The sequence below is a fragment of the Ptychodera flava genome, chromosome 4 (genome assembly GCF_041260155.1).
Source record: "Ptychodera flava strain L36383 chromosome 4, AS_Pfla_20210202, whole genome shotgun sequence".
Classification (NCBI taxonomy): Eukaryota; Metazoa; Hemichordata; class Enteropneusta; family Ptychoderidae; genus Ptychodera; species Ptychodera flava.
In genome coordinates, this window is record NC_091931.1 from 31,450,553 (window position 1) to 31,478,231 (window position 27,679).

Genomic DNA, 27,679 nt, shown 5'->3' on the forward strand with positions numbered 1-27,679 from the left:
CATCAAGTGCAAATGTCCGATATATTAGCTAATAAAATCTTGTTTACTGAAATCAAAGTTCAAACAGTTGGCGGTGTATACAAACATAAGGCGCTGCGCGATGAAGCGCGATCTCGCTTTATCTACGGATGAACACGGCCTACTGTCTAGGATGAACACAGTCGAGCGATTGCTGGGGTTTCAGTCATTGCAAAGGAATCATATAAAAACCAGTAAGCTTTTGAACTCATCGACGCCCAAGGGCGATTTTCCACAAGATGGGACAGGCGAAACCGACAGCTTGGTGAGTCACCTATGGTCAGGATCGCGTTGACAGGGGAGCCAAACTGTCGGTGATATAGCATGTAGCACATGTCATGTGGCAATGAACAAAGTCGATAATGCTGCAGATACGAACAGAAGCCACGCTAAGTCTAACTGGACGTTTGAAAAGATTCAAAAGAGACACATCGTGCAGCTCAAGGACCGGCGACACTCGTCGATTCATTGTGACTTGCCGAGCCGGTGCACGTCAGAATTTACTAAGCTGCTTTAGCGTGTCCACTGTTTGTATCCGGTACGCACGACTTGTTGATTGTTATTTTCACTACGGGTCGCAACAACATTTCACTTACCGTTGAAATCACAAGGGGGGACTGTGTTTCGAGCCCGCCGCTGACAGTGAAACCCCACGGTCGACCCCCTTTCAGAACAACTTCAAAAACTTTCCCTCTGTACTGCGATGGGAACGGGTGTCTCAGCTGGGCCAAATGCGGCGGGACGTGGTGGTGGACGCTGCCGTCCATTCGACCGCTGTTGGTACTCATTTTCTTCCGTTGATTCGACTAGACACGTAGGGAACCGAGTAATGCTGAGTTCATACCCGTACAGGGTGTGTTAAAGTCTCTACTGTCTCCATTGAAATCAGTTTTAAACACTGGCGTTCTTTCTATTCACAGGTGTACCGTGGGCGAAATGCTTGTACGTTCGGGGACAGGTCACTTGCAAAGTACCATGGGAAATCAGGGAAAGTTTTTGTGTGTGAAGCGGCTCGAGCTGCTGGCATAACATGACAATCAGGCACTTCCGTACCTATGAAGGACGCCACCTAGAGTAATAATGCAAGAATCTCTCTCCACAGAGAGTCTGTGATGTCATCTTAACATACAAATTTTGTATGTGTGAACTGTGATGTCCAATGTTATTGTTGACAAATGATTTTTTATGGACAACTACTTGTTTGTAAACAATTACATTGTATATTGTTCACCATACCTAATGTTGCAAAGCTTTGCATGTCAACGTAGTTTACGGACGAGTAGGCCTGTATTAAAGAAAATAAACTTTTTTTATAATGTTATGTAATGTGGTCCATTCTGAGCTCACAAGATCAAATTACCTACACGAAAAATTAGAACAGAAATGTCTCGGTTTAGTTTTTACAAAAAAATAAGTGACAACAATAAAAAAAAGAAAACATCTGTAGTCACAATTAAGGTAGTGTGCACATCGAGAGTGGAAGGCCTAAAACTATTTCTCAAACTTTTTTCGACGCAAATTTAATAAAAATCAGGAGCGATCGTGCAAATTTGGTTACCAGAGCAAACTGTCTTAAATCTACAGATATTTGACATTCAAAATCGTCCTATCTCTGTGTTATCGTCATTTGAGAAATAAAGTTTTAGATTTTGGCAAAAATCAGACAAAAATTGTAGATCAGAAAAGTATTGTAAAAATCTTACCGTGCGAATATCTGTCCCCGAGGCGCATGCTAAAGTCTAAGGCCAAACAGACATGTGTGCACCAATTTACAGACAGGGCGCCCTGAAAGGCATGCAGAAAATGTCATATTGAACAATAAGTGGTGAAATAAAGTCGTCACCTTGAAGTGAGTGTGAAAGAATTGATCATTGATGCATTAAAACATATTTGTTCTATTGTTTCATGTAGGTAATTGATCCTTTGCGCTCAAAACAACAACAACAATGAAAACAAAAAGTTGTTTTTTTCCGTGGTTATTTGCTTGTTTTTGTTTGCTTTTATGCATTATTTCTGGCCGTATGATGATGTCACGGGGAGTCATATGATCAGAAGACGACTCTTTCATGAGTTTTAAGATGCCGAACAGTGAGCACGTAGAACCGACTTCTGTTTCACAAACTTTACAGCAATAATGTCCAAAGAGAACTACTTTGCTGTTTGTTTTATCGTTCTGTTGCTTTAACTTTGGTTTTCAATTTTCACGTCTTGCAGTAAACGTCACATGGAAGATCGCTAGACATTCTCGCCGTCAGCAAATTCATGTCGTCCCGGATGAATCAAGTTTTCCTCACCAACGAGACACATTTCTTTGTCCATTTGGAAAAGTGCCACCTCGATCACGTTCATGGTTCAATTGTTGACTCCTGAAGTTACAAAGAAAGCAATACGTTTCGTTATCGTAACAGGCATGTGAAGTGTAGGTTTGGCTCCAACAGCTTGCTTGTAGTCTGGAGAGAAGAAAAATGTCAAGTCTAGAGGGTCTGCACTGTTTCAGTTTTTCTCATGGTAAAATTCTAACGGATAAAATAAAGCACAGAAAGCTGCTGGGACTGAAAAAGTTCAGGAAACCCTCAGCTTATGTTATCACGCTGAAAGAAAGTTATGCCTGATCAAAATGAACTATAGGTGGCGCCATACATATAAAAGATACATGTAAACTCGTCAGCAGGAAATTATTAATGAAGCAAATACAGCGCTTACAGGCAAGCCTTGCCACTTGGATGTTTGTAATAGTATGCATGTTTTTTTTACACACACTAAACGTTTTCATATCATTAATAGGAAGGAACCTAATGACTGGATTGTTTGTAATAGTATGCCTGACTTTAATTTGGATGTGTGTGAGTCAATAGCCATCTGGTCGTAAAGACATTAATTTGCACCCCAGACTGGTGATAGTAATCTGTCTCAAGGCTTACATGTCAGATATATTTCGGTGTCGGGTTTTCTGTTGTTTATCCTGTACAAACAATTCAGTCATTAGGTTCCTTCATATTAATGATATGAAAACGTTTAGTGTGTGTAAAAAAACATGCATACCACGCATCGAAGTGGCAAGGCTTGCCTGTAAGCGCTCTAGTAAATTATGGAATTTTATTTGGAAAGGCAAACGAGAAGTTATAAAAAGGGGCATTTTCATTCAAAAATATAATGACTGTGGCAAAAAAGTTGTCGACATTGAAGACAAAATTAATGCACCCCAATTAAAGTGGCTTATGAAATTATTTGAGAAAAATCCAGATAAAGGGACACTTAAATGGGCCAGCTTATCAAAATATTTCATAGCGAATTATGACAATAAACTGAATAGTGATTATCACTACCTCCATCTCAATTTCAAAGTCAACAACAAACGAACCCCGATGGTGTATGGGGATATGTTAATACCTGGAAATCACTTAGACTTACAAGAGTGAATCTACCAACATCAAAACGGAATCTTCTTAGAGAAGTTCTGTGGTATAATGACAATATTAAGAATGAAGGAAGTGTCCTCTTTTATGAAAAATGGTCAAAGAGAGGAATTTTAAGGCTTAAAGACATCTGGAATGATGACAGAAATGACTGGCTTCAACAATGGGAAATAATTGCAAAAATTAGAGGAGGTACAAATAGACATGTGCAAGAGGAAATTAAGACAGAGTATGAAACACTCCTCAATGGTATTCCAGATTCCTGGAAACAAATCATCTCTTCCTCAATGGTATTCCAGATTCCTGGAAACAAATCATCTCTTCAAACATCCAAAATGAAGAAAACTATGATATTTTAGACTTAGAGAATTATGGTCTGACAAAAAGTGATGTCAAAACCAAGTCACTTTATTGGAAATTAGTTGATAAGAAATGGCATGCAGTCAAAGGTCAGATTGGTCAAAAATGGGCTGAGAATCTAAGTCTCACTGACAATTACAAAGATACTTTATTCAGCCGTCTTAATTCAACAGGAATTGTTAGCAATTCAGTAAATGATTTAAATTGGAAGATTTTCCATCAAGGCCTAGTCACAGGAAGCTTGGCCAAAACTTTCAATTTAAGTAATGGGAAATGCCATATTTGTGGCCAAGAAGAAACACTGGAACACATCTTATTTGAGTGTAAACATGTTAAAGAAATCTGACAGAAATGTGTATTTCTTTCTTTGTCAGAAAACACAACTTTGATAATAATATCAATATCAAAAGATTAGCAATTGCAGGAATCGAAAATGATAATAATGCAACATCTTTGTAAAATATACTGTTTGGAATATTCGAAATTCGGTTACTCTTGATGGGATTAAAGTTTCCCTTCAATCCTATGTTATGCAATTGAAATGTTATCTCTCCTCATGGATGAATATGTTGTATTTCACTTATAAGATAATGAACAAAACTGAAGATTTTATCACAAAGTTTTCAAGCCTTGTAAGACTTGAAGGAGAAGAATGCATCCTGAATGCATTCATATGATGATCTTTGTAATCAAACAGCTAATTATTTGTTTTGGTTTTTTTTTTTTCAGACAAGACGCATTGTAATTTTAATGCATTCACAGTTATGTAGATTTGTTTTATTTGTGACTATGTTGAAATAAATTTATCTTTTAAAAAAAAACTCGTCAGCACCCAGCGTTTTTATATTTTTGGACACGTCTCGGTCGCTTATTCACGCTTTGCAGTCGAAACGAAGAGGTATTTTTTATACATTCCCATCATAGGTCACCGATTTGTGAACTCAAATATGGTTATGATACGAAAACAGGCCGAACGCGGAGGAAATCGAACGGTAAAAATAAAGACCGGAAGTCATTATAGAAATGACAAGTTAAATGCGAACATAAGCTTTACTTGAGATGTACTGCAAAAATGACGATTTACTGAAACTGTTTTTTTCAACATTGGCTTCATGACATCATATTTTATTTAAGTGTACCAAAGGGTATTACCTTGGGTTAAGTCCATCTCGAAGCCTAGGGCAATGAATTTAAATAGTTTTACCATGACAAATGAAAAATAATCACTGCGTTCTCCCAATCCCCCTACTGTCTATGGTTCTAGGATGATTTTTTTTCTTTTTTGGCAAAATACCTTTCTTTATATTGTGTAAATTAGTTTTTATCATATCTATCACTTAGTTGTATTCATATTACAAATGTAAATCACGTCAAACAGGAATTTTTCGAACGTCGACCACCAACTTAACTGTCCACCAGCGCCCTCTGCGACCCAGATTGGAACATTTCCGATCCGAGAAACAACCTGCCGACAACCAGAATTGTGATCGATCGATTTTGGGGGCAAGCGGGCGTAATAAAGTCGAAAAGCTGATATTAAAAAGAATCAAAACCACGAACGGGGTCATTCAGCATTCAAAAGTTATGTCCATGAGTTTGCCACTTTGATATTTCGAATTGTCTATAATTTCCAAGAGACTGAACAGTTTATCATGTTTATGAGTGCGCAGTTACCCTTCTATTCCGACCCCTGTAAGTTTGGGTTTGTCAAGTTTTCCGCTCGCGAGTATACTATAAGGTTCAAGTTTAATTGCCGGTGTCAATAAGTTGCCTGTGACTAGCATTCACAGAGAAAATGCTTGGGATTGGCGAAACTTGCATTACAGAATTAATGAGACCAAATTTCTCCACCGGGCACATTTACTATAAATATCAGCCTGTCTTGGGAGTATGTCTGCACTGCACTGTCACGCTAGCGCCGTGTTTTGGTCACCAGCCTTTGCTGTAATAGGGTGAGCTACGTGGAGATTGTTACCCCAAATCGATTACCACCCAGCATTCAATGGGACATCGCCTTTCAGACGATAGGTTCATGCTCGATGACGTCAAAAACATGTCACCTCCTTTAAAGGATAGCAAACTTCCGGATTTTCTGCCGCGACAGGCTGAAAACGGAGAGAAATGTGACTTATTTTTGGTATCTGAACTACTCTAACATTGGTTTTATAAACTATAAGACCGATTCCACTTTATAGAAGGAGGAAAAGAGATGTTTCCTCATATATGACCGAAACGATTTAAAAGTCAAAAACTTTCGCTAGAATCTGACATTCATTCACAGAAATACAGAAAAACCAAGTATCAAATCATTGCATACAGAAATTGCATTTCTACGAGGAAAAGTCAGTGCTAGCACCTGAATAATTTTATTCTTTAATATTCACTTTAATCTGAAGCCGGGTTAACTGTTAAGTATGATTTTTCCAAAATGCAAACTATATCGGAGTGATTTCGTAATTGAAAGAAGTTTATATTCATTGTTAGTGTTTATGGTATTTTGTGCATATTCTGGCTTGGTCTGATTTTCCTAAAGCTCCTTACCTCGCGACCTAACTCGAAGGCGATTGAGCTGTAACTGATCCAAAATTAAGGCAAGTTGAACCATAGACCCTAAAAACGTTTTTAGGGTCTAAGGCAAGTTGAACCCATTGCGATTATGGAGGCCGTTGTCATGCGTGTCGCATTTTAAAAATTTCCAATCAAATGGTTTTGCTTTTAATCCTGAAGTCTCTACGATGCCTTCAAGGCGTTTTCCATATTATTGATGTTTTTGTTTTTGTGATTTTTTGGGGGTTGACTTGTACAATGGTGCATCTACAGTTCACCACAGTCCCTCCATCACGGAAGAGGGACTGTGAGTTGATCAAACACCCAATGCCGACGAATTTCTCAATGTCCTTAAAATGTTAGAAAACCCACTGAGAAGGTTTTAGCTTCGTATGTTCCCGCTTGAAATGTAACAGAAAAGCTAGGCCTGTTCAGTATATCGTGTATATTTGTTTGCTTCATGTTTTTGATTATATTGTTATTTTCTGTCGTTAGATGTTGAATAGAAAACAAACAGTCCAAAATTGCCTCCTCTAGTCCAAAATTTCAAGGGAAATTTCAATAATAAATTGTGTGACGACTTTCAATAAAGAGCTTTATTATTGAAAATCAATTAGAAGACCGAATGAACAACTTGCCTTCGAGAAATCGCAGGTCAGGGGAATTAATGCTATATTTACGGTAAAAAACCAGCAAATGAATGGACTAGAGGCAATCATATTGACCAAAAGCGACGATTGTCTCTAAATAATGCACACAGCTGACTACAACAAAGCGTTCACAGCATTGTCCACGCACACTCGGTAGGAAGTTATCGATTCCGTAAATAATTTAGAAATCGTATTCTTCCATTGAAAGGCCCATCCATCCGTTGGTATTCTCTTTTACCACTACTCCAAAACCGCGCCGAGAGGGAATGACGACTTTTCATCGCGTAAAACTCCTTCGGAAAAAGACACCTCTTCGGACGAACCAAGGTTTGGAGTTGATGTGAGAGCCGCAAGGCGCGAAGAGACACAGGTGTGCCTTGTAACGCACGCATCGTCGACTGAACATATGGTGATATTTTTCTGGATCTATAAGCTCTTGCCTCTGAGAGTGGAAACCGGAAGCTGGTTGAACGAGAAATCGAAACCTCGTCGAGCTCTTCGCTTCTCTTTTTATTCATTTCGCTCTCGTACACGCGGCGAGATTAATCAGCTCCATCTATTCTCCGACCTTGAAACTGTGGAGGTTTACCGAATCTGCCGTAAAATGGTGATAGGGCGGTAGGTTAAATATATGTAATTAGTGTAACATTACGCTTCTCGCAGAGAGTCAACCCTTCTCAAACATGCACATCAGCGTTCGCAGTTACAGCCAGTCGCCTACACCTATGTTGTGACGGATACTCCATCCCAGCGCGTTTCTCGGGAACTGCGCGTCTGACGTCATCGCTGGGAAAACATTACAGGTACTCGGGATCTGTGTGTGTCGCATTGTTGGACCAACATCGGACTTGTACGCACCTTGATCGGTAGTTTCAAGCAAACTCACCCGGGTCACATCTTATGGACGGCAAAGAAATCGATAATCAAGCGCGAGGCTTTCTGATGTGTAAACTCAACCCTGAATACTGCAGTCTCTGATCATTTCGTGGTGTGTCAGTTTTTTTTTCTCTCGATTTACTCGATCGACTCGTTCGTACACCTCTGTTCTCCTTAAAGCGCATTCCCGAGACGTTGCTATGGGAGACAGCGGTGAAATTTTACGGCGAGAACTTGTCTTCATGAAACAGTCAGACTGAAACGCGCCGAAAGCGACATCAGGCCAATTACTTTTGAATGACTTTGTTACGAGAGGTCTATATGAGTCTAGAACGCAACCCATGAGAAAAACAGGCAGCTCGTCTCAATAGCAGCATCGCCGCTAGTTCTCCCATCCTCCGGATTGACGTTTTTTCTTATTTTATGGCCATTCTTACAAGATAGCACCGAGTCGCCATGCAGTCCCTGTTCTCTTCGCTGATATGTGTGCTGTTGGTTCTGCTGGACTCGGCGAAGCCGGAGACGAGGACCGCGGCGTGCGAGGAAGGGGAAGGATGGAGCTCCGTGGTCGGGAAATGCATCAGCTGTAGCCTTTGCGTTGAGTTCCCCAACGACCTGGCTTGTGGAAACTGCAGCTACACAGGTAAGTGGCGCCACTGTCACACACACTCCGCGTTTCAAGCATTTACTGTACTATAGCAGTTAGAAGAGAGACTTAGCACGCTGCGTTTTAATAACCAACACGATGCGTCGAACCGTATAACAATCCTTCTAAATGCGATACAATAAATCGCCCAGAGCTCAATTTATCGGGCCTCTTGTATTTCCAGCGTTAGTCCATGTCTGTAAGTTTTTCCATGGCTAGTGCAGTGATTGAGGGGCTTTGCTATTCCAGCCCGACTTGAATACTGTCAGCTCAATCAACAGATCTTGGAAACAAAATTAACCCACCTGACTGACTAACAATCACATCCCTACATTCAAGAAAGATGCTTTTTCCTCATACCTTCGCTGATTAAAACCCGTCCAAAAAGACGACAAGGCTCCATCTTAATGGTTTAGATGTCGAATTAAAGCAAATTCACTCTGTGACAAAATGTCTGATAGCAAGAGATGCGAGCGCTGTTTCAATCTTCCTGTCTTTTTTTTTTTTGCTTATCCGTATCATGACGGGGGATGAATTGTACGGCCGGGATTACACGCCAAGTGCTCGTAAATCGCTGAAGCAGATGTTGCTCTCGACAAAAGTGATGCAGACGTCTTTGGTGTGTTTGAGAGAAGATAGGCCACAGATAATCTCGACAAGACTGCGTAGGCCAAACAAAAAATATGTGTTTCCGGTAACCCGGCAGACCTTAGAAAAAAATAAAACAATGACCCTTGACATTTATTCGCATTTTGAAATTGCAAAGCTTCGATAAATTCTCAAAATTTTACCCTTTTTTAAAATTTTTAACACGATTGGAACTAATTTAGGATAATCGATAATGAAGTCATGCCCGTTAAATCTGCAAATGTAATCTCATCTGCTGTTCTAAGTTTTACTCTTGTTTTACGAGTAATTTGTTATACTGCAACATTCAGCTATAGGCCACCTATAGTAACTGTTTTGAGAAATTTGAAAAATACGAAGATCCCATTATCCAAAATTAGTTCCAATCGTGTGAAATAAAAATATTTCCTCCGACCTACCTATCGTAATTTTCGAAGGCTTGTTACCGGAAATACATTTTTTCTTAAATCTGGCCTTATAGTAGGAGTTGACTCAGATCAGTTGTCGCTATTGAAATTGCCATTAATCCCGCAATGCGTATAGTTATTCAGCTTTCGTTCCCCTGCCCATGTGATCAGGACAAGACTTCTAACAAGTGTACGCATACAACAAATGGAACACGTTTACACCTAATGTAAAAAAAATCAATACGTTTGTCGAAAAATTCTTGATTGAGTCGCTATAAATGTGTTTACACTTCGATGCTTATGTGAAACCCTATGTGTAGCCGTCTGAGACGAAATAGATGGCCGGGGGTAAGGGCGGTCAAGTCTACAGCACGGGAAAAGCAGTTTAATCCATCAATATGGCTCAATCACGAATTAGCAATGTCCTCCAAAGTGGAATAGCGCAAAAATATTTGTCGATTGTCGAACGCATTACTCACAGAAACGTGGAGTCTGGAAAGAAAAATGACATTCGGAAAATAATGTTTGAATTCGAGAAGCCATAGCAACCACAACATCTCTGTTTGGATTACCAAAGTGTTATGAGGGGATCATGTTACGAAGCGCTCTGCTAAAATATTAAATCTGCGCTCCCGAACTCAGTCCAAATGGAAAAGCGAGTGAAACCAGAGCGTTCACATTAGAGAGGCGACAAAGGTTCTATAATATCTAGTGTTTAACTTTGGTGGTAATATTTCCATCATGCGGTCGGCACACGTGTTGGAAAATGTATTGGACGCATTCCGGTGCATAACCTGGGGCAATAGACCACGCTTTTGTATAGAATATGGATCATACAGGTGGTCGAGCTGAAATGAATACTTACTGTACCTCGTCGCATTATGAAAATATGTAGAATTTCAGCTTTGCATGTGTAGCTGCAATTTTTATGTATATGTCTTCCTGTAAGATGATATTACATACTTTGAAATGAAGCATATGTATGTATGTATGTATGTATGTATGTATGTATGTATGTATGTATGTATGTATGTATGTATGTATGTAGGTATGTATGTATGTATGTATGTATGTATGTATGTGTGTGTGTGTGTGTGTGTGTGTGTGTATGTATGTATGTATGTATGTATGTATGTATGTATGTATGTATGTATGTATGTATGTATGTATGTATGTATGTATGTATGTATGTATGTATGTATACATGTATGTATGTGTATGTCTGTCACTGTATGTCTGTTGGTCACTATGTCTGTAACTGCCCCATTTATGTGCTACTGTGGCTCCACGCTTGTAGAAGTCAGTTTCTCCACGTCTTTCCCTGTCTCTCTACCAGTCAGCATGTGTTTCTCTCCGTGGATCTCACTTGCTCTCTGTCCCTATCTCTGTTTGCCAATCTCTCACCTTAGCAAAACAATAAGAAAAGTTTAGCTAAATGATTCACTCTCGAAATTACTGAACTTTTTCTGTCACCAGCGAACTTTACACTGCAACTTTAGCATACACAACAATGTTACCATCTATGCCAAAACAACGCCATGGGAATGAATGCAGTCAAACCGAAATGTGGAATAAACGAGCTTGGAACATATTGTCATATCATCATACACTGCACCCTTCCTCAGCAAAGTCACATTTATTACGGTTTTATATTTGTCCACTAGTGTCGCATCGGCGTCTCGGTAAATAATATAAGTTATAGCGCACTCTGTAGATACAAGAAAATATGAATTTGTCGAGATATTCGAAGACAAGGATATCTAAAAGCCCGAGACACTCAACCGGCATATGTTGGTCTCCTGACAACACACACGAAGCACGGTTACCTAGGCTAAATGCATCGCTGAAATGGTAACTGATGTGTTGTTTCCAAAATCCCACCAGTTCACATTTTTCATTTTTGAAACTAATCTTTCTGATTAGAGACATATTTTATTGCGTGCCTCCAACATATTTAAAGCTCCATTAGCTGTAACTGTTGATGCGCAATCCATCATTTTTGTTCTGTAAGTGAAAAAAGATTTTCTTGTTCTCCGCCCGAAACCATCTCGAAATATTGAACACGCATGTGTTTGTGTAATGTCTATGGTTATTTTTGGAACTGAATTATAGTCCGGGCGAGAATTCATTTGTAAACAACAACATTGCATATTTTACACGATGCATTGTGTTTGTAAGGCCGATATTTTGTATTACATCATACCAGTATATTGACGATGCAAATAGTACGATCTGATTGGTCGAGATGTGAAAATAACCGTGCTGCATTCTCAATATAGCACGGTTGGAACAGGCATATATATACACATATATATATATATATATATATATATATATATATATATATATATATATATATATATATATATATATGACTCGTGCAAAAGATGTTCTGTGACATAATTTTTTGCAAGAACGTTGTAGCGCCCATAATATTGTTCGACACCTCCAGGGACCCCCCCGAAAAAGAACATAATCGGTACGAATCGTTTTGCAAAACAAAAGTGTTTTGCTCTGGCGGCACTTCAAAGCGGGGCATTACCCGTGAGGGAAGTGTAAACGAAAAGGAAAGACTATCAAGTTCACAGGTTTAATACTAAAGCAGTATTTGTGATGTTGGAATGTTTATAAATGAGTGCGGTGGAACATACAAACACTTATTTTCATTTGGTTTGCGTCACTAGTGGTGCTTTTAACCCGTAAGATTTATATGTATGTCGAGAATAATTGAATTTGCTTCACTACCTTGGACGATTCCACTACACTATAGAACGAATCCAATTTGATCCCTGGGGTTCGACACAAACAACCACATGGACATGTTGAATTCATATCCGATACAGCCGTCTAACTTCGCCAATCGCTACGATTATGGTGCGGCTCCTTTTGAACGGGTGACCCATTTAAGGGGAAGGTTCAAATGTCGACACATTTCCCCGCAGGAAAAATGGAGGGAGGTATATCGCCTGAACAGCAACAAACAACGACGAGAACAACAACAATAAAAGAAGAGAAATAGATGTCGAAGCGACGGGAAGGAGAAAGTGGATGAGTTTCTTGAAACTTTTTAAAATAATTTGATGCAACCCTTAACGGTTGGAAAGCACAAAGGTCACACACGACACACAGTAATGTTAGTTATTAAATGCAGTTTGTTGCTAATCGCATAAAGCATTTACCTCGAATTAGAAGAAAAAGCCTAGATTGATTTACATTGAATAATTTGTTAATCACTTAAGGGATTTGAACTGTCTTCAAACAAGCCAAACGCTGTATTTTAACATTGTTTTAGGGCGCATAGCAGAGAAAATATACTCAATATTAGATGTGCATTGAGCATTGTTTCTTCCCTGTGAAGATATGCCTCAAGCTTATTATATATATATATATATATATATATATATATATATATATATATATATATATATATATATATATATATATATAATCATAATTACAGTTTTGTAGGCTCAAGATTGAGAGAAGGGAATTTGCAAAATCTAAAATAATCTCGTGAGTATGAATAAAGTCAATCACGGGAACAAGGAGTCAGTCACAATTACTACATCATTTGCCGAAATTGGTAAATCGGATAAATCACAATGATTTGAAAAGTATATGAATGAATTAAACTTCGATGTAGACCTAAGTCATTGCATTTAAAGATAATTTATGATATGAATATGAATTTCCATACATACATACATACATACATACATACATACATACATACATACATACATACATACATACATACATACATACATACATACATACATACATACATACATACATACATACATACATACACACACACACATACATACATACATACATACATACATACATACATACATACATACATACATACATACATACATACATACATACATACATACATACATACATACATACATACATACATACATACATACATACATACATACATTAACTATTTGGACGGCTTAAGTAACGAGCTTGTTCAAATGGCTAAAGGTTTGTAAAGGAGCCATCTCAACCCTCCTACGCAATTCAACATCCCTGATATTATTATTAAACACTTGGTGTATACATTGTTACTTCAATACAGTCGATAGAAAACCAATTATACTGCCGGTTTTCAAAGAGAAAATAAAAACATAGAGTTGCCGGAGACGGTCGGCCCACGGCTATCAACCGTAGACGATATAATTTTTCTGTGAACTCTGCGTCGCTGACAGCGGAGCATAAACAACGATGAATGTAAAACAGAAGTAAATGATTGAGTGTGTTTTTACCAATATTTACCTACCGAATAAAATGGATTCGACCGAGACGGCGAGGGGGTTATCGCCGCATATATATACATATCGCATATAAACCTTTGCGATTTCATATATCAAGTGTCACTTGACACACTTTCTGGTACACCCAGTTCATTTTAAAATGTGGATGCATTTTATATGCAGACAACCTTTTCGCCGTAAATTGTCGTTTTCTGTGTACGTGCTTTGAGTAATAAGTATATTAATTTGAAGTAGACATCTTTGCACGCACACGGATAATCGCCCAAAAAACAGGAGATGTCGTGTTTAACAAAAAGGAAAAAAAAAGACAAAACCCCACAAAATAAAAGTGAAATGAAGGCTTCGCAGAATTATCGAATAGTTTTACTGAATGACTTCCTCAGCTAGCCAAAAACCTTTGTAAATTAGCAGTTGAAAAAGTCGTTTGGGTTAACTGCATGATCTTCACATCAATCGAGAAAAGATCCCACAAGACTCGTCAAATGTGCGTTAAAATCATCTGTGCTCACTTTCGAACCGTAACTGAATAAGTGTCAGGTGTAGAATTTTAAAATCGCGAAATACGCCAGAGGTCACCGCCATGTCGAAGGAATTGGTACCTTCAGAGGCCGATTACTTTTGATTTTATCAAAAGTCGTATTACTTAGGGTGGGACGTGACTGTCTCCCAACAACATTAGAAAGAAGCATGATGTGTAAAAGTAAACCCGTTAGTTACCCTCTCAGCTTCGGTAGACTGTTAAATTTCGTCGGCCGCCCGGTGTCCATATCTCACGCAATAATCGGAGAGCGAAACTTTTAATACAAGACACCAAGCGCATGCTCTTTTGGAAGTACTGTGACTAATTATTGAAGTCTGTGAACCGTTAAAGGCTTTCTGAGCAGAATACGAGCTGCATATCTCTGAAGTTCGCCATTGAGTCGCCAATCAGAGACACAGAGTGAGTCTTAACTGCGTTCCTTTCACCATGCACGTCTGATTAGATGGCTCTGATGAAATGAGTGTTGCATTCGATCTCGCGCGGGTAGCCGGCTGTGTAACTCGCTTTTCCCGCTTTGTTTTGGAGCAGCAATTAGCTGAACATTAAGCCGTGTGGTTAATCAAAGCGGATTTTCTTGTAACTTTTTAAGATTTGTCGGTGTGTCTCGAGAAATAAAACTGAGGTAACAAGCGAGGCGTTATTGATTCCTCATGCCTCACTTGGCCTGATAAATGTCACTCAGCAGTATTTGCGATAGACTTCTTAATTATAGTTCAAAATTATCCTAGGGTGTACGCACGAGATTAGGGTCTCGATATCAACGCTGGAGAAAGAGGATCTGAATCAAAGCAGCCATGTCGACAGACACACGGATGGAGCAATCCGGTTAACTCGGTTGTACAAATCAGTGTGATCGGAAAAAGATGGCGCCAATGGAACTTTGTCTGTAATTTCGAGTCATCCGTCGAGTCATCCGAAAATTGCGTGGGAGAGGTTGTTGTCTAGGCTGAAACTTACATATATATGGTTTTGGACGTCATTTTATCGTATGAAGCATGTTATCTCTAAGATGCCAAAGATAACAATGTGCACTGTAAAAATGAGCGTGACAGGGTATTCGGGCAGTCCTCCAATTTCATGAATCGCTCTGCAAGTTGAGGATAAAACTGCTCCGATTGAGAAAATTACATGTTTTCCCTTTGCCTCGAATCTTTATAAATGTTACGCGATCAAAATTGACGATGAACCCATCGTCCGACGACTACAAATACAGCCTCAACATATGACCCTTGGCCTGACCTTTCCGGTTGTCGATTTCGTCGGTCACAATCCTTATTGTTACCCATTGCTAAACTAGTCATACCGTGTGTTTTGAAAAAAGACACCTATTGTGTGTGTAGGACATCTCCTTCATCATTGCAAGTTTTAATGTTCAGACTGTATACAATATTTCAAAACGGGGGTGGTATTTGTATTCTAGCTTACTCAACAAAATGGACTCCTTACCATCTCCAGCCAGAAAGCATTTTTATCTACTTTTATGGTTATCACAATGTGATGTCGTGCCGTTGAACTGTAAGTTAGACTCGTAACATCGATTATGCAGACAAATATTATGGAGGGTTTTCTTAATGTCAATAATCCATTACACTGTTATGCAACGAAGGTTAAAATCAGATCGTCATTCAAATTTGCCAATCATTATATTTACTTTGCGATCAACTACACCGCTAACCATTCATCGGTAATTTCCCAATAAATCCCAGTTTCCGGAGATAAAATCCGCACAAGTGGAGAATCTAGTATTGATATGTCGACGCAAACGACTGGTAATTTATTGAATTCGAGTGGCATGTGAACAACTGAACAACGTACGTCGAAGAAGCTTATCTCCATCTAACAGTCCATGTAGGTTTTTTATCGACTTTGATGCAAGCAGGCCGAACTGAATGTTCAATCAAGTTGTCTTAATGCAAGTTCAGCTTGGGAGACTGCCGTCTGCGACACATTCGTTTTGCTATTTCCACAACAGGGTTTTTTGAAGGACAAGAAGCAACGTTTTGGTTGATAACGAAAAAAAAAGCAATATCGCACACCACAGAACTACATGTCTTTCAGATTAATTTAGCTTTATTTCACATGGAATTACAGTTTTACCGTTACTAAGTAAAATAAAGATCGGTCAGAAAGGTACTTAATACGTCTTATCTAGTATACAAAACGCCGAAAATGGCACTTTCTTCAGACCGATACGGAATCCATAATATTAACACGTCAATTGGACCAAATCTCAAGCTGCAAGAAGGAACACAGGCGGGAAAACAGCATTTGTCCGAATTTCTGCCAGTAGTATTGTCACGTGTATGATTCTATATTAAGTAACAGCTCTACCGTAAGCGACCACTACTCTCAGACTGAAAAAAGTACCGAACAGTTTTAATAATAAGTCACAACTGTGATGTCAGTGCGGGCCAATTATCGGTACCCAATCATTAATTTCATTTATGATCACGCCCTTTTTTCAATTTATGTCACTATATTTATATATTTTTTAAATACGCATGGCTTGCGAGCTTTGCTTCTTTCTCCCGCCATCTTGTCATCATTTCTGCAACACCATTTCACCTGTACAAGGTGTTTCGCTCGGAGACAGCTTTAATAGTCGTCAAACTCTTTCATATGAATCCAATGATACAATCTGAAAGACAAGACATGGATGTCATTCTCAAGTTATATTTCGCGAACTACCAAAGTGCACAGACATATTGTCAGTGACAGACTCAGAGAAGATAGATACCAGATGATTAAGGACTACCTGTTCATACTACGTCCGTAGTCAGATAAAGGGAGAGCGCTGTACGGTTGACAGCCATTTACTGAGTGCGGTATATCATGACGTATGTATCTGATTAAAACTTAATAAAACCACTTGGCCATTACAAGAACTATAATTATGTTCTCAAGCACCGTGTCTAGTCTGTGGATATGAAAGACGGAACTTAAATACAAATTTGCGTACTGCCATGAAAATTGTTACTGACCCCTCCGCCTCAACTGTCCGCAATCTTGGTTCAGAAGAATCTGATCCTTTCACCTTCAGTTGTCAACTGACAGAGTCCAAAGAAGGTTGGCCGCAAGCGTTGCTCCACTATGACCAGTGTCACGTTTGTCCGATCAAGGTCAAGGGGCGTGTGCATGCGAAGTTATTATCCCCAATTCGCGACTATGTAATGATAAAAATCCTCAAAACCGATGAAGCTCAAATTGAGTCCAACTGCGCTGTGCCCAAAATATAGCTAGGTTGTAAAAAATGACAAGATAACCTACATTGATTAAATTTCACTTATTTCAGCAAACCCTCTGTCAATTTCATCTGTACATTTGCCCTTTCCTTTTTCCATATAAATTCCAAGAAATATTTACAGAATCAGAACACAGTATGCCTGTGCCTCAAAACTTTTAGACAAATGTAAATAAAACATGTTTCAAATTAAAAGGTAAAAATAAATCATTTAAGGCACCGCCAAAAAAAAACAAAACAGACAGAAGTGAATTTATTCGGTTGTGCGGCAGCTGGCATTGGGCTCTGAGATCTACACGCTAATGGCCTTCAAAATAGTTACAGGGTAATTGTGAAAAAATGGCCGAGAAAACTAGGGCCGAAAATGTGCGTCATGCGTCTGCCATTTCAAATGTGTACCTCGTCATCTGCCAATCATAAATCCATAGAAAAGAGGCAAATTGAAATGCCTAGGGAATTTAATGGACAATCACGCCGTGCCAATTTAACTATTTTAAGGTTTAGGGGCCTTTCTGGCCTCATTTGACATTTCTTTTCTCTCTTGCTTGTTGTTCGGCGTTCTTTCTTCGTATTCCCAGTTTAACACAGCGAAGTCTCACCTGAACTCGGCGCACCCTGGCACAGATTATTCAATATGAGACGATTTCGGTAAATAGATCATCGCTCCCCTTTATATCACGTTCAAACATTGTTCTCAGAGATAATCGGTGAGCAAGCTCATAACTTGAATCCATTAAACATGAAAACATTTGATATTTCCGATTATTGTCACTCAAAATGTCATCATAATCTAGTTAACTACTACACCTCAACATTGTCACATCTCCCACAGCTGTTCTTCGCTGAAGAGCAGAGCGGCGGTAGATTCCATTCATCTTTCAAAAAGGTGTGACGGATTTCACTCGAGTGACTACAGCCTATCGCATGCCGCCATTTTCTATCCGAGAGCGAATTGCACTTCAGAAGCTGACGCCGATGTTTACGAGCTGTTTTCTACAGCATAATGCTGTAGCAGCTGTAAATTTGTGTGCGTTCTATCTTGTTTGTGTTTTTTTAATTCTGTTTGTACAATAACGTTCAGAGTTCCACTTCTATAAAATATGTCGACAGGCTCAGTATTTACATGTAACCGCCACAGTCAACACAACCTGTATAGACGTGACATGTCCAACGTTGTTCGTGATAGCTGAATTTCAGTCCGACCAGAATTCACTCCTCAACAACATCGCGTATTTTACACAATGTAGAGTGTTGGCAAAACTGACAGTTTGTATTTCAATATACTCCAGAGTCAATAATAATAAATCTATTTGTTTTATGGAACAAAACTATAAAAATATTATCAAAAGGTGACTGCTACTGACCCAGTAAAGTGACAAAGTCGCTATCTGTCCGTTTTAGGGTCTGTTTTGTTTCGCGGGCTCTGATTGGACGCTACGACGTGCAGCAAAATTCCAGAGATCTGATTCATGGGTAGTGACTTCCCCCAGTTCTCATGAGGCCACCTTGTTATGAATCTCATCACGGCCTTTTTTTTACAACCAGTGACAATTTATTAACACAAACGAGTGCAGGATTGAAACTCCCTTGCGCGCTATTCGATATCGTCCAATCATGGCGAATAAATTGCCAGCAAAAATAATAAAATCAATAACGCAGTTTGTATTTCCGACTTTCTTCAATTATGTCGCGCTTAATAAGATTAATGGTATTGATAGCAAGTTACTCATTTGATTATTTTTTCCAGTTAGCGAAGGGACAGATCAGCAGTTTCTTTGATTACTGACGGGTTATGCTGTCACTAATGACACATTACGTCAACTTGGTACGCTTCTTGTGTTCATTCGCAGTTTTAACATTTGCCTTGAACACCAAATGTTTGTTCTTCAGCTTAGATTCCTTCGGCACATGTTCATATTTAACAACACAGCGTTTCGTTGGCGCTGCGGTCTGAAGTCGGACAAGGTAGACATCACTGAAAAAATAGAATGCCATACAGAATAATATAGGCGTGAGGTTTTTTTGCGCAGCGATGCGCTCCAGTGTTTTATGGAGTCTACCTGAGTTTCGGAGCACCTGGATAGTATTTATCTGTTTTTTATGCAATATGTCGATTTGAAGGGGCATGATTGGTCAGAATTTAAAGTTGTCCCCGGCATTTAAAGACAGCCTTTAATAGTAAAATTTGTTTATCCACGTACTGTATATATAAGATATATATATATATACATATATATATATATATACATATATATATATATATATATAGATGTGTGTGTGTACATATATACACATATTTATATATGTATGTATGTATGTATGTATGTATGTATGTATGTATGTATGTATGTATGTATGTATGTATGTATGTATGTATGTATGTATGCTATATGACATTCACTCCATAAAAAGTGACCATGGTTCTATGTACGTGTACTGTATATGGAGGTAGATAGATGATCGATTTATCATAGACATACCACACATGTGCACGAGAGAGAGAGAGAGAGAGAGAGAGAGAGAGAAGACGTTGGGAATTATAGAACTCGGTTTACTCACTCTGATACGAACATTGTAACTGATATTGTTACTCTGAGCGTAGCAACTCATAAGAATTGAGGAGTTCATCATTGAATTCTCTAAAATTCAATGTTGTTCAAACCTGCGTCACTGTGAAGCAGACTGCAACGTCTTGACGCTAATTGCCAATGATGGCGGTTGTTGAGAATTGAAATCACTGCCAGGGCCTACTTGTGTTGAAATCAGATAAAAGCAATGTGACTTCAACTCGACTGTCGGTTCACAGGTCATAATAACCTAATTCCCGATCATTTAACACATAACTACAAGGTATAATTGTACATAAGTATCCCAGTCACCCTCAAACAGATCTGAAAACGCTACTGAATTCCCTAGTGCAAAGTTTACAGCTTTTCGCCAGCTAAGATGGCCTTGGCAGGTGAATGCCATCGAGTCCCCATCGCTCGTAAAGACTCCCAGAATGCACTAAAACGCCCTTTTGGAAGCAGTCGTCTAGTCAGAATAATGCTAAACTTAACAAACTTTAACACTCATCTGCCAATTTACCTAACCAAAATACAGTCTCTGTCCCTGTTTAACGACAAACGCGTTTTTTTTAGCCAATGTTAAATCACAAGGGTAACATTATATCTGAACTCTAATGTGCTCAGGGCTGTCTATGTAGAACGTTATTCTGAACACCAGTTGATAGGATGAAACACATTGAGTCATCACAAATCACTAAAGAGGAGGTACTACGACGGTTGAGAGACCATACATCATACCCCCCCACCCGCATCCAAGGCAAGCACTTTATAATTTTTTTCAATATAGTACAAAAAATCGATCTAGAAATTTGAAACTTCAAATGAAAACTTATTGAATAGATTAATGAAAGTACATTCCATTGTAAACTAAGATTAAATATGTGAAAAAAGCACTGTTTGAGTGAACAAAGGAGCTTGGAAAAGTAGACAGTATGTACAGTATCTGATGATCTCACTGAGTCAATGGCGTGCTTTCATGATATCAATTTTGAATATGCAAAACAGGGCAAATAAAAAGTTAACGGTCGAAGTTAGAACCTTTTGGTGAAAATGACAGCTCGTCCTTGGGACTCCGCCAGGTGTATTGCAAGATTAACGATAGAGGTGAAACGGTTTCATTAAAAATAAAAACAAAAATCAAAACACAATTCATCAAAGAACGCGAGCAGCTGCTGATAAAATTACAAAATGGATGAGTTCAGAACCTATCAGAATATCCGATCCAAAAGGATACGCCCTCAGTGTCACGGAGGCAAACGCTGCGGCAAAGTAATCTAACATGATAGACCTATAGGAAATTGGAAACACTCGTTCACGTAATATAGATTACACTGCCAACAATTGACTGATTACAGTCAGTAGTTTGGTTTTGTACGTTCGTGGCAAGCTGAACGTCACAATACATAGTAAAGATTTAGCGTAATTTTTTTGTATGTATTCTTGGAGGTGGACAAACGTTGCTGAGATAATTTTCAGGGAAGAACGGGGTGAATATGTTACGGGAATTTACAGAATTTAAGAACATTAAAGCTATTGAAATCTCGCCATTTTTAGTTTGCTACAGATTGTATGGAATTGTTTTAAAGAATGAGAAAGGTCAGGTTTTCCAATCTAGTCAAGTAAAAATATCCTGTTTTATTCCCCCCATAACGTTAACTCAAGTAACAATTGGCCGATTTTTACAGTTTCCACTTCAATGATAGATGAAATAATATTTCTTATAACTGCAAACAGAATTGTCGACAGTTCTCTCGAGAAAAATATGAGCAACAGCAGAGGACTTTCATTTGCTATGCGCCCAAGGAAATTATAAAGAATGAAAATTTGCGTCCATGAACAGCGCATGTCCATCAGCATGAAGCGGACAAACGAGACAACGGTACTGAATTCATAGTTTTAACAGTCGAATGAGTCTTTGCAGAATGAAAATCACACACGATTCGATTGTAAAACACGAAAATATAGCATATTTGTGATTAATAACTTTTCAACCGAATAGTTTTGAGCTACACAAACTTTAATATTGATTTCCCTTCCTCCTCTCTTGTCTGTGTCTCTGTCTGTCTGTCTGTCTGTCTGTCTGTCTGTCTGTCCGTCCGTCCGTGTGTCTGACAGTGTAGGTCTCTGTCATCAGATAATGCCGACAATGAAGCGGACTTAGGTTGAAATATCGCAAAATTAAGTAGCTTAGTGTTTTGTCGAGACATGTTTGTTCTGCTCATAGGCCAACTTATCTTTACAAAGTTTCAGACTATTTTTATCTTTCATTACCCAAAAAATATAAAAGGTGGCGCCTCGTTTTCTTCGTAGCAAAAGAAATTGGAATCATAGTTTCCCGAGGCACTACTTTGTCAAATCACATCATCTTTTTCCTGGCCCTTTCCGACCAGCCTGGTTTTAACCACGGTAAGCTCTTTAGGGATTTCTCAAGCCACATGGGCGGAACACGATGTTGTAGACCAAAATCGTCCTTGTGCTGGTTTAGGAAATTGCTGTCTCGGCCAGATTTGTACGACCTTTATACACATAATTAAAATCTGCGAATCTTAAAGGATGTTAGTTTTTCACTCGAGATATTGCGATCAAGAACTTTTCTGAATTACCTGGTCACGTATTATCCGGTTTTGAGACACGGAGTCGCCTCCTTAGCGGTGCTAAATGCTTTTTATGTGATGTACAGTAACACTACGGTGACAAGCCGTATGACGAGTCTGATTGACGTGGAACTCAATAACTAAAACGAACGATTCGACCATTTACTGTAACATTGCAAAAGTCACATGTCAAAAAAAATCCACACAAAAACCCTAAGTAGTTTTAATTATATCGGTGAACGATTGTGAAACAAAATCTATCGTAGATATAGCCAGAAGTGCAGTAAAACCAAATGACAATTTTTAAAGTCATAATATCTTTTATGGCGCGTTTTGTAAGGTCGTGACATTTTGAGTCGATAAATCTTCGGAAGCACGGAGGCTAACGTACATGTCCTTGGATTAGTAAATTAAATGCTTTCCGGTCAACTTCTTATTCCAAATCAGTGTAATTGTAGTTACGTATTACGTTCCCTAATGGTTTCTATTTATTAGATTCAGGGAAAATGTCGGAAGTTCATCATATTCTGCAAAAGGAAAGCTTTAGACAAGACTAGACTGTAGACTGCATGTATATGTTGCGCAAAGGAATCCCCTGTAATCGTATCCATGTGCCTCTCTCTCTCTCCCTCTCTCTCCCTCTCTCTCTCACTCACTTTCTCTCTATCTCTCTCTCTCTCTCTCTCTCTCTCTCTCTCACTCTCTCTCTCTCCCTCTCCCTCTTCTCTCTCTCTCTCTCTCTCCCCCCCCTCTCTCTCTCTCTCTCTCTCTCTCTCTCTCTCTCTCTCTCTCTCTCTCTCTCTCTCTCTCTCTCTCTCTCTCTCTCTCGCTCTTGTGGTGACTGCATAAATGTATTGTATTACATGTATGTATGTATGTATGTATGTATGTATGTATGTATGTATGTATGTATGTATGTATGTATGTATGTATGTATGTATGTATGTATGTATGTATGTATGTCTCTCTCTCTCTCTAACTCTTGTGGTGACTGCATAAATGTATTGTATTACATGTATGTATGTATGTATGTATGTATGTATGTATGTATGTATGTATGTATGTATGTATGTATGTATGTATGTATGTATGTATGTATGTATGTATGTATTTATGTATTATATGTATGTATGCATGTATGTATGTATGTATGTATGTATGTATGTATGTATGTTCTCTCTCTCTCTCTCCTCTCTCTTCTCTCTCTCTCTCTCTAATTCTTGTGGTGACTGCATAAATGTATTGTATTACATGTATGTATGTATGTATGTATGTATGTATGTATGTATGTATGTATGTATGTATGTATGTATTGTATGTATGTATTCTATCTATCTATCTATCTATCTATCTATCTATCTATCTATGTCTGTAATTCTGTGTATGTGTGTGCATGTAAAATAAAAATGAAAGATTATCGATGTATACTTCTATATTCTGCTCAGTTGTCGGTATACGCCTTTATACGGATAACGAAGGATATGGAGGGTGAGACTGAGGGCAATGTCCTCACGGCTCCGGTTAAATCACACTTCCGCAAGGCAATTTATGATTACGTTCTTTGCACTCATAATGTGAGAACGGCTCAGTCAGGTGATGTCTTGGCAATGCCCGGCATCGCCGCGTAGCATGCATGGTGCAAGGGTTGGCGATGAAAGTGACAATTAATGACGCTTGCTTTCGGTTGTTTAAAATTCACGTAAGGTACTGGCCTTTCAATCGCACATATTGTCTCCTTTATACAATTAGAGTTTATTCAAGTTTGGCGATTAGAAACACAGAATTCAGAGCTGTCAATATTGCTTCCCACCGTTTTTGTTGATTAGAGACAAGGCTGAAAGATGTAAGTTTTTTTTTCTGACGAAGCGTCCTTGCGGGAGAGTAATTCAAGAAACGGTTTAGAGATGATTGATGAAAATACACACGTCGCCCTTACACGAAAACTCGGAATCACTTTCGGATGACTCTACAAAGTGATCTTGAATTTTATCGCGTGACTGGTTTCAGCGCTTGTACTAGCACATTATCACCATGGAAACAATCGCTATCATTTAAAGGGTGAAACACGCTGTAACGTTTAATTTACCAAATGTTTCGGCATTAATTTACATAATTGAAGAATGTGATTGCCGACACTTGTCAAGCGTCTTAAAGTGTTACCCTAAGTAATCAAATGAGTTCCTTTGAAGAAACTTTATATTCCGAGATCAGTTTCCCCTTTAGAAGCAGTTCTCTACCATTTCGACTGTTGGAGAGTTCTCATCCTTACGTAGGGTACTGCGGACTTTGAAACAGCAGAAACAAGTTAATAATTTTTTCGTTCAAACTTTCTTCGGGGATACTTCTAACTACTCTCTTTCATAAAATCAAGAATAAATATAAGTTTTTCGATGTGCAACATTTTGGACAAGAGAAAATATTTCCACAAATTTACTGATGTTGAACATCAAAGTGTTATCTATGTGGACAAAATTGAATTTCCGCTTTATCACAAAAAGCACGACGATGGAAGCGTCATTTACTACACTTGCTTCAAAATGAGTCCTCAAAGTCGGTAGACTTGGAAAATATGAAAAATTTGAGTGTTACAAAGCATCCTTCTTCAAGTTTACCTTTTCACAGCAATTAATAGATGGCTATGGTTTGATGTATTGTAGCGTACGTGTACAAAACACAGATGTATATTTCGCATAGAAACTGACATCTCCAAAATCTTCCACAAGATAGGTAAGGTATTTTAAGGTAAGCTCGCAAGGCCCCCTTCAGTTTGTCAACTGGTGGGAAAAAAGCGTGTCAGCATGAGCACTGGGGCTAGCTGTCCGCATTTCAGGTTCTCGATGTTTTCAGTGTCCACCCTATTTTTAGGGCAAGTTCACACGCTCCGTGCGGTTAACAGTGAAGACACACGCACTTTCGTTTGAACACGTGAAGCCCACTGTTGCACGAGGTTCGCGTGTTTTTTCTACACTTTACAAAGGACGAATTGTATGACACAATGGAAGGTAAAATTGGAATAAATCGACAACCACTGTTGCAATAAACTACTTTCACTACAACCTGTTGTGTATCCACGTAGAAATTGCTGCCTTTTCAAATGCAATGCTATTTCCCTTTTCAAGTACTTTACATGTTACGGTTTTCAAAGAGCTACAACACAGTGATGCCCCCTCTAAGATGACAATAGATTTTCATAGGCTACCTGCCACGAACACAAATTACCAACACTTTTGTATCCAAGTTACAAAAGTAAATGCTAATAGCTCGGATTTGAACCTTTCTGTCTGTCTGATGGTTGGATGCATTCAAATCTGCATGCAGACCCCAACTTCCAAAGTTGTTCACAGTCACAGACGACTCACGATACAGACGAGAAAAAGTAACGGTGGTTAATGGTTCTTTCCTGTATTTGAGTGATGATGCATTTTCTGCATTCTGTGTGAATTTTTCAAGTATCTTGGTTTTGCTTTCAGCTGAGTACATGGCAGGATACTTTCAGTTTGTTTTTAATGTAGTACACGCCTCAAAAGTGAAAGACTAAAACCTTTCGTCAAACTTTCCTCAATGAAACTTTTAAACATTCTCTTATCAAATCAAGAATGAAAATCGAGGGCCGTGCAAACTTTGGTACTGGACAAAAATACAATTGCCTAATATCTACCGACACTTGTCATGAATTTCAAAATGGCCGCCATTTCTGTGTTAACTCGATAGGGAAAATACATTTCCTTTTTTCGAAAGAATTAAGATGGTTAAAATTTTTCTTTCTACACAAGCTTTAAATAAGCCCCCACAAACGGTAGACCAAAGAAAAAAAATTGAGAGTCCAAATAAGCTTATCGGTCCCCGATACGAATTCCACCTCATAGTTCCCGGGTGAGTGATGATGTGTTTTCTGCATGCTGTGTGAATTTTTCAAGCTGCTCGGTTTTGCTTTCAGCTTATAGTACACGAAACAAAACTTCCAGGCTTGTTAATGCCAAATCTAGAGTTGTTTTCACCTACATTTATCTCCCCCTCATAGAATCAGCAGTCGAAATATAACGAGCGTGATGATTCTCAAACTACACATGTTAAACAAACTGTGATTCTCATTGTCGTTGGGCACTGTGTCCGTGAATTTCACTGGATGAAAGCTGGTTGTGACGGCAATTGCATCGGTGTTTACATCACTAATGGATCTAGTTTCAAATGGGATTTGATGTACTTTCGATTGTAGTTGATAATAAATGGCAGACATCGAAAGTATATCTCTCATCTTACACTTTGCCAAGGTTGTTCAGCAGGAGGCTATAAGATCTTTCTCCATGGTATTACGATTGCTTGTCACTGAATTGAACAATCTATCAATGGAGAAAGATGTATAGCCTATGTAACAGGGTAATAAGTTAGCACAACTTCGCGGAAGTTGGTTTTAACCCGGTACATTATCTGGCAGCACACTGTTTTTACTTGAATCGCAAGCAATGGATAAAGTAGCCAAGACGCGATAAATATTTCATATTTTTTTTATTGCCGAAATGATAATTCGGAAAGATAATTCGCATTTATATACTTTGCATTACTATTCACTTCAATCGTCATTGCTCAGAATGCTAATGTAACTCTTGGTATGAAAATCACTTAGAGCTTTTGATTATTATCAATCATTGCCATCCCGCTTGAGAGTGACGTAGTATACAACAGAATAGGTTTTGGCCTAGGTCCTTGACTTGGGTGGTCGTGTTTTCGGCTATGAAGAGGGACGGGGGCTTCATCACTAGAACAAACGACTGATTCGTTTGAAAATTGTGTAAAATCTCGTATAACCAGCCTATCAAGTCTGATGAGAACTGAAACAGTCTTCGGATCCGCATTGCCCAAGAACATTTTGTTCCCCTACACGTCGCCTTACTGAAGCTTAGTT

The 27,679-nt window shown here is 38.7% G+C and overlaps 2 protein-coding genes across 2 annotated transcripts in view; one reads left to right on the forward strand and one right to left on the reverse strand.

Moving 5' to 3' along the window:
• The window catches only part of LOC139131486 (uncharacterized), a 102,562-nt gene extending 99,225 nt beyond the window's left edge, over positions 1-3,337 (reverse strand). The window contains exon 1 of the mRNA XM_070697549.1: positions 615-3,337. Coding sequence (XP_070553650.1) covers positions 615-806 — 192 coding nt within the window. The 5' untranslated portion in view covers positions 807-3,337. The remainder of the gene's footprint in view (positions 1-614) is intronic.
• A 4,480-nt stretch (positions 3,338-7,817) lies between these two features.
• LOC139131487 (neuronal acetylcholine receptor subunit alpha-7-like) overlaps positions 7,818-27,679 on the forward strand; it is a 46,319-nt gene continuing 26,457 nt past the window's right edge. Inside the window, exon 1 of the mRNA XM_070697561.1 lies at positions 7,818-8,510. Within this exon, the coding sequence (XP_070553662.1) occupies positions 8,324-8,510 (187 nt within the window). The 5' untranslated portion in view covers positions 7,818-8,323. The remainder of the gene's footprint in view (positions 8,511-27,679) is intronic.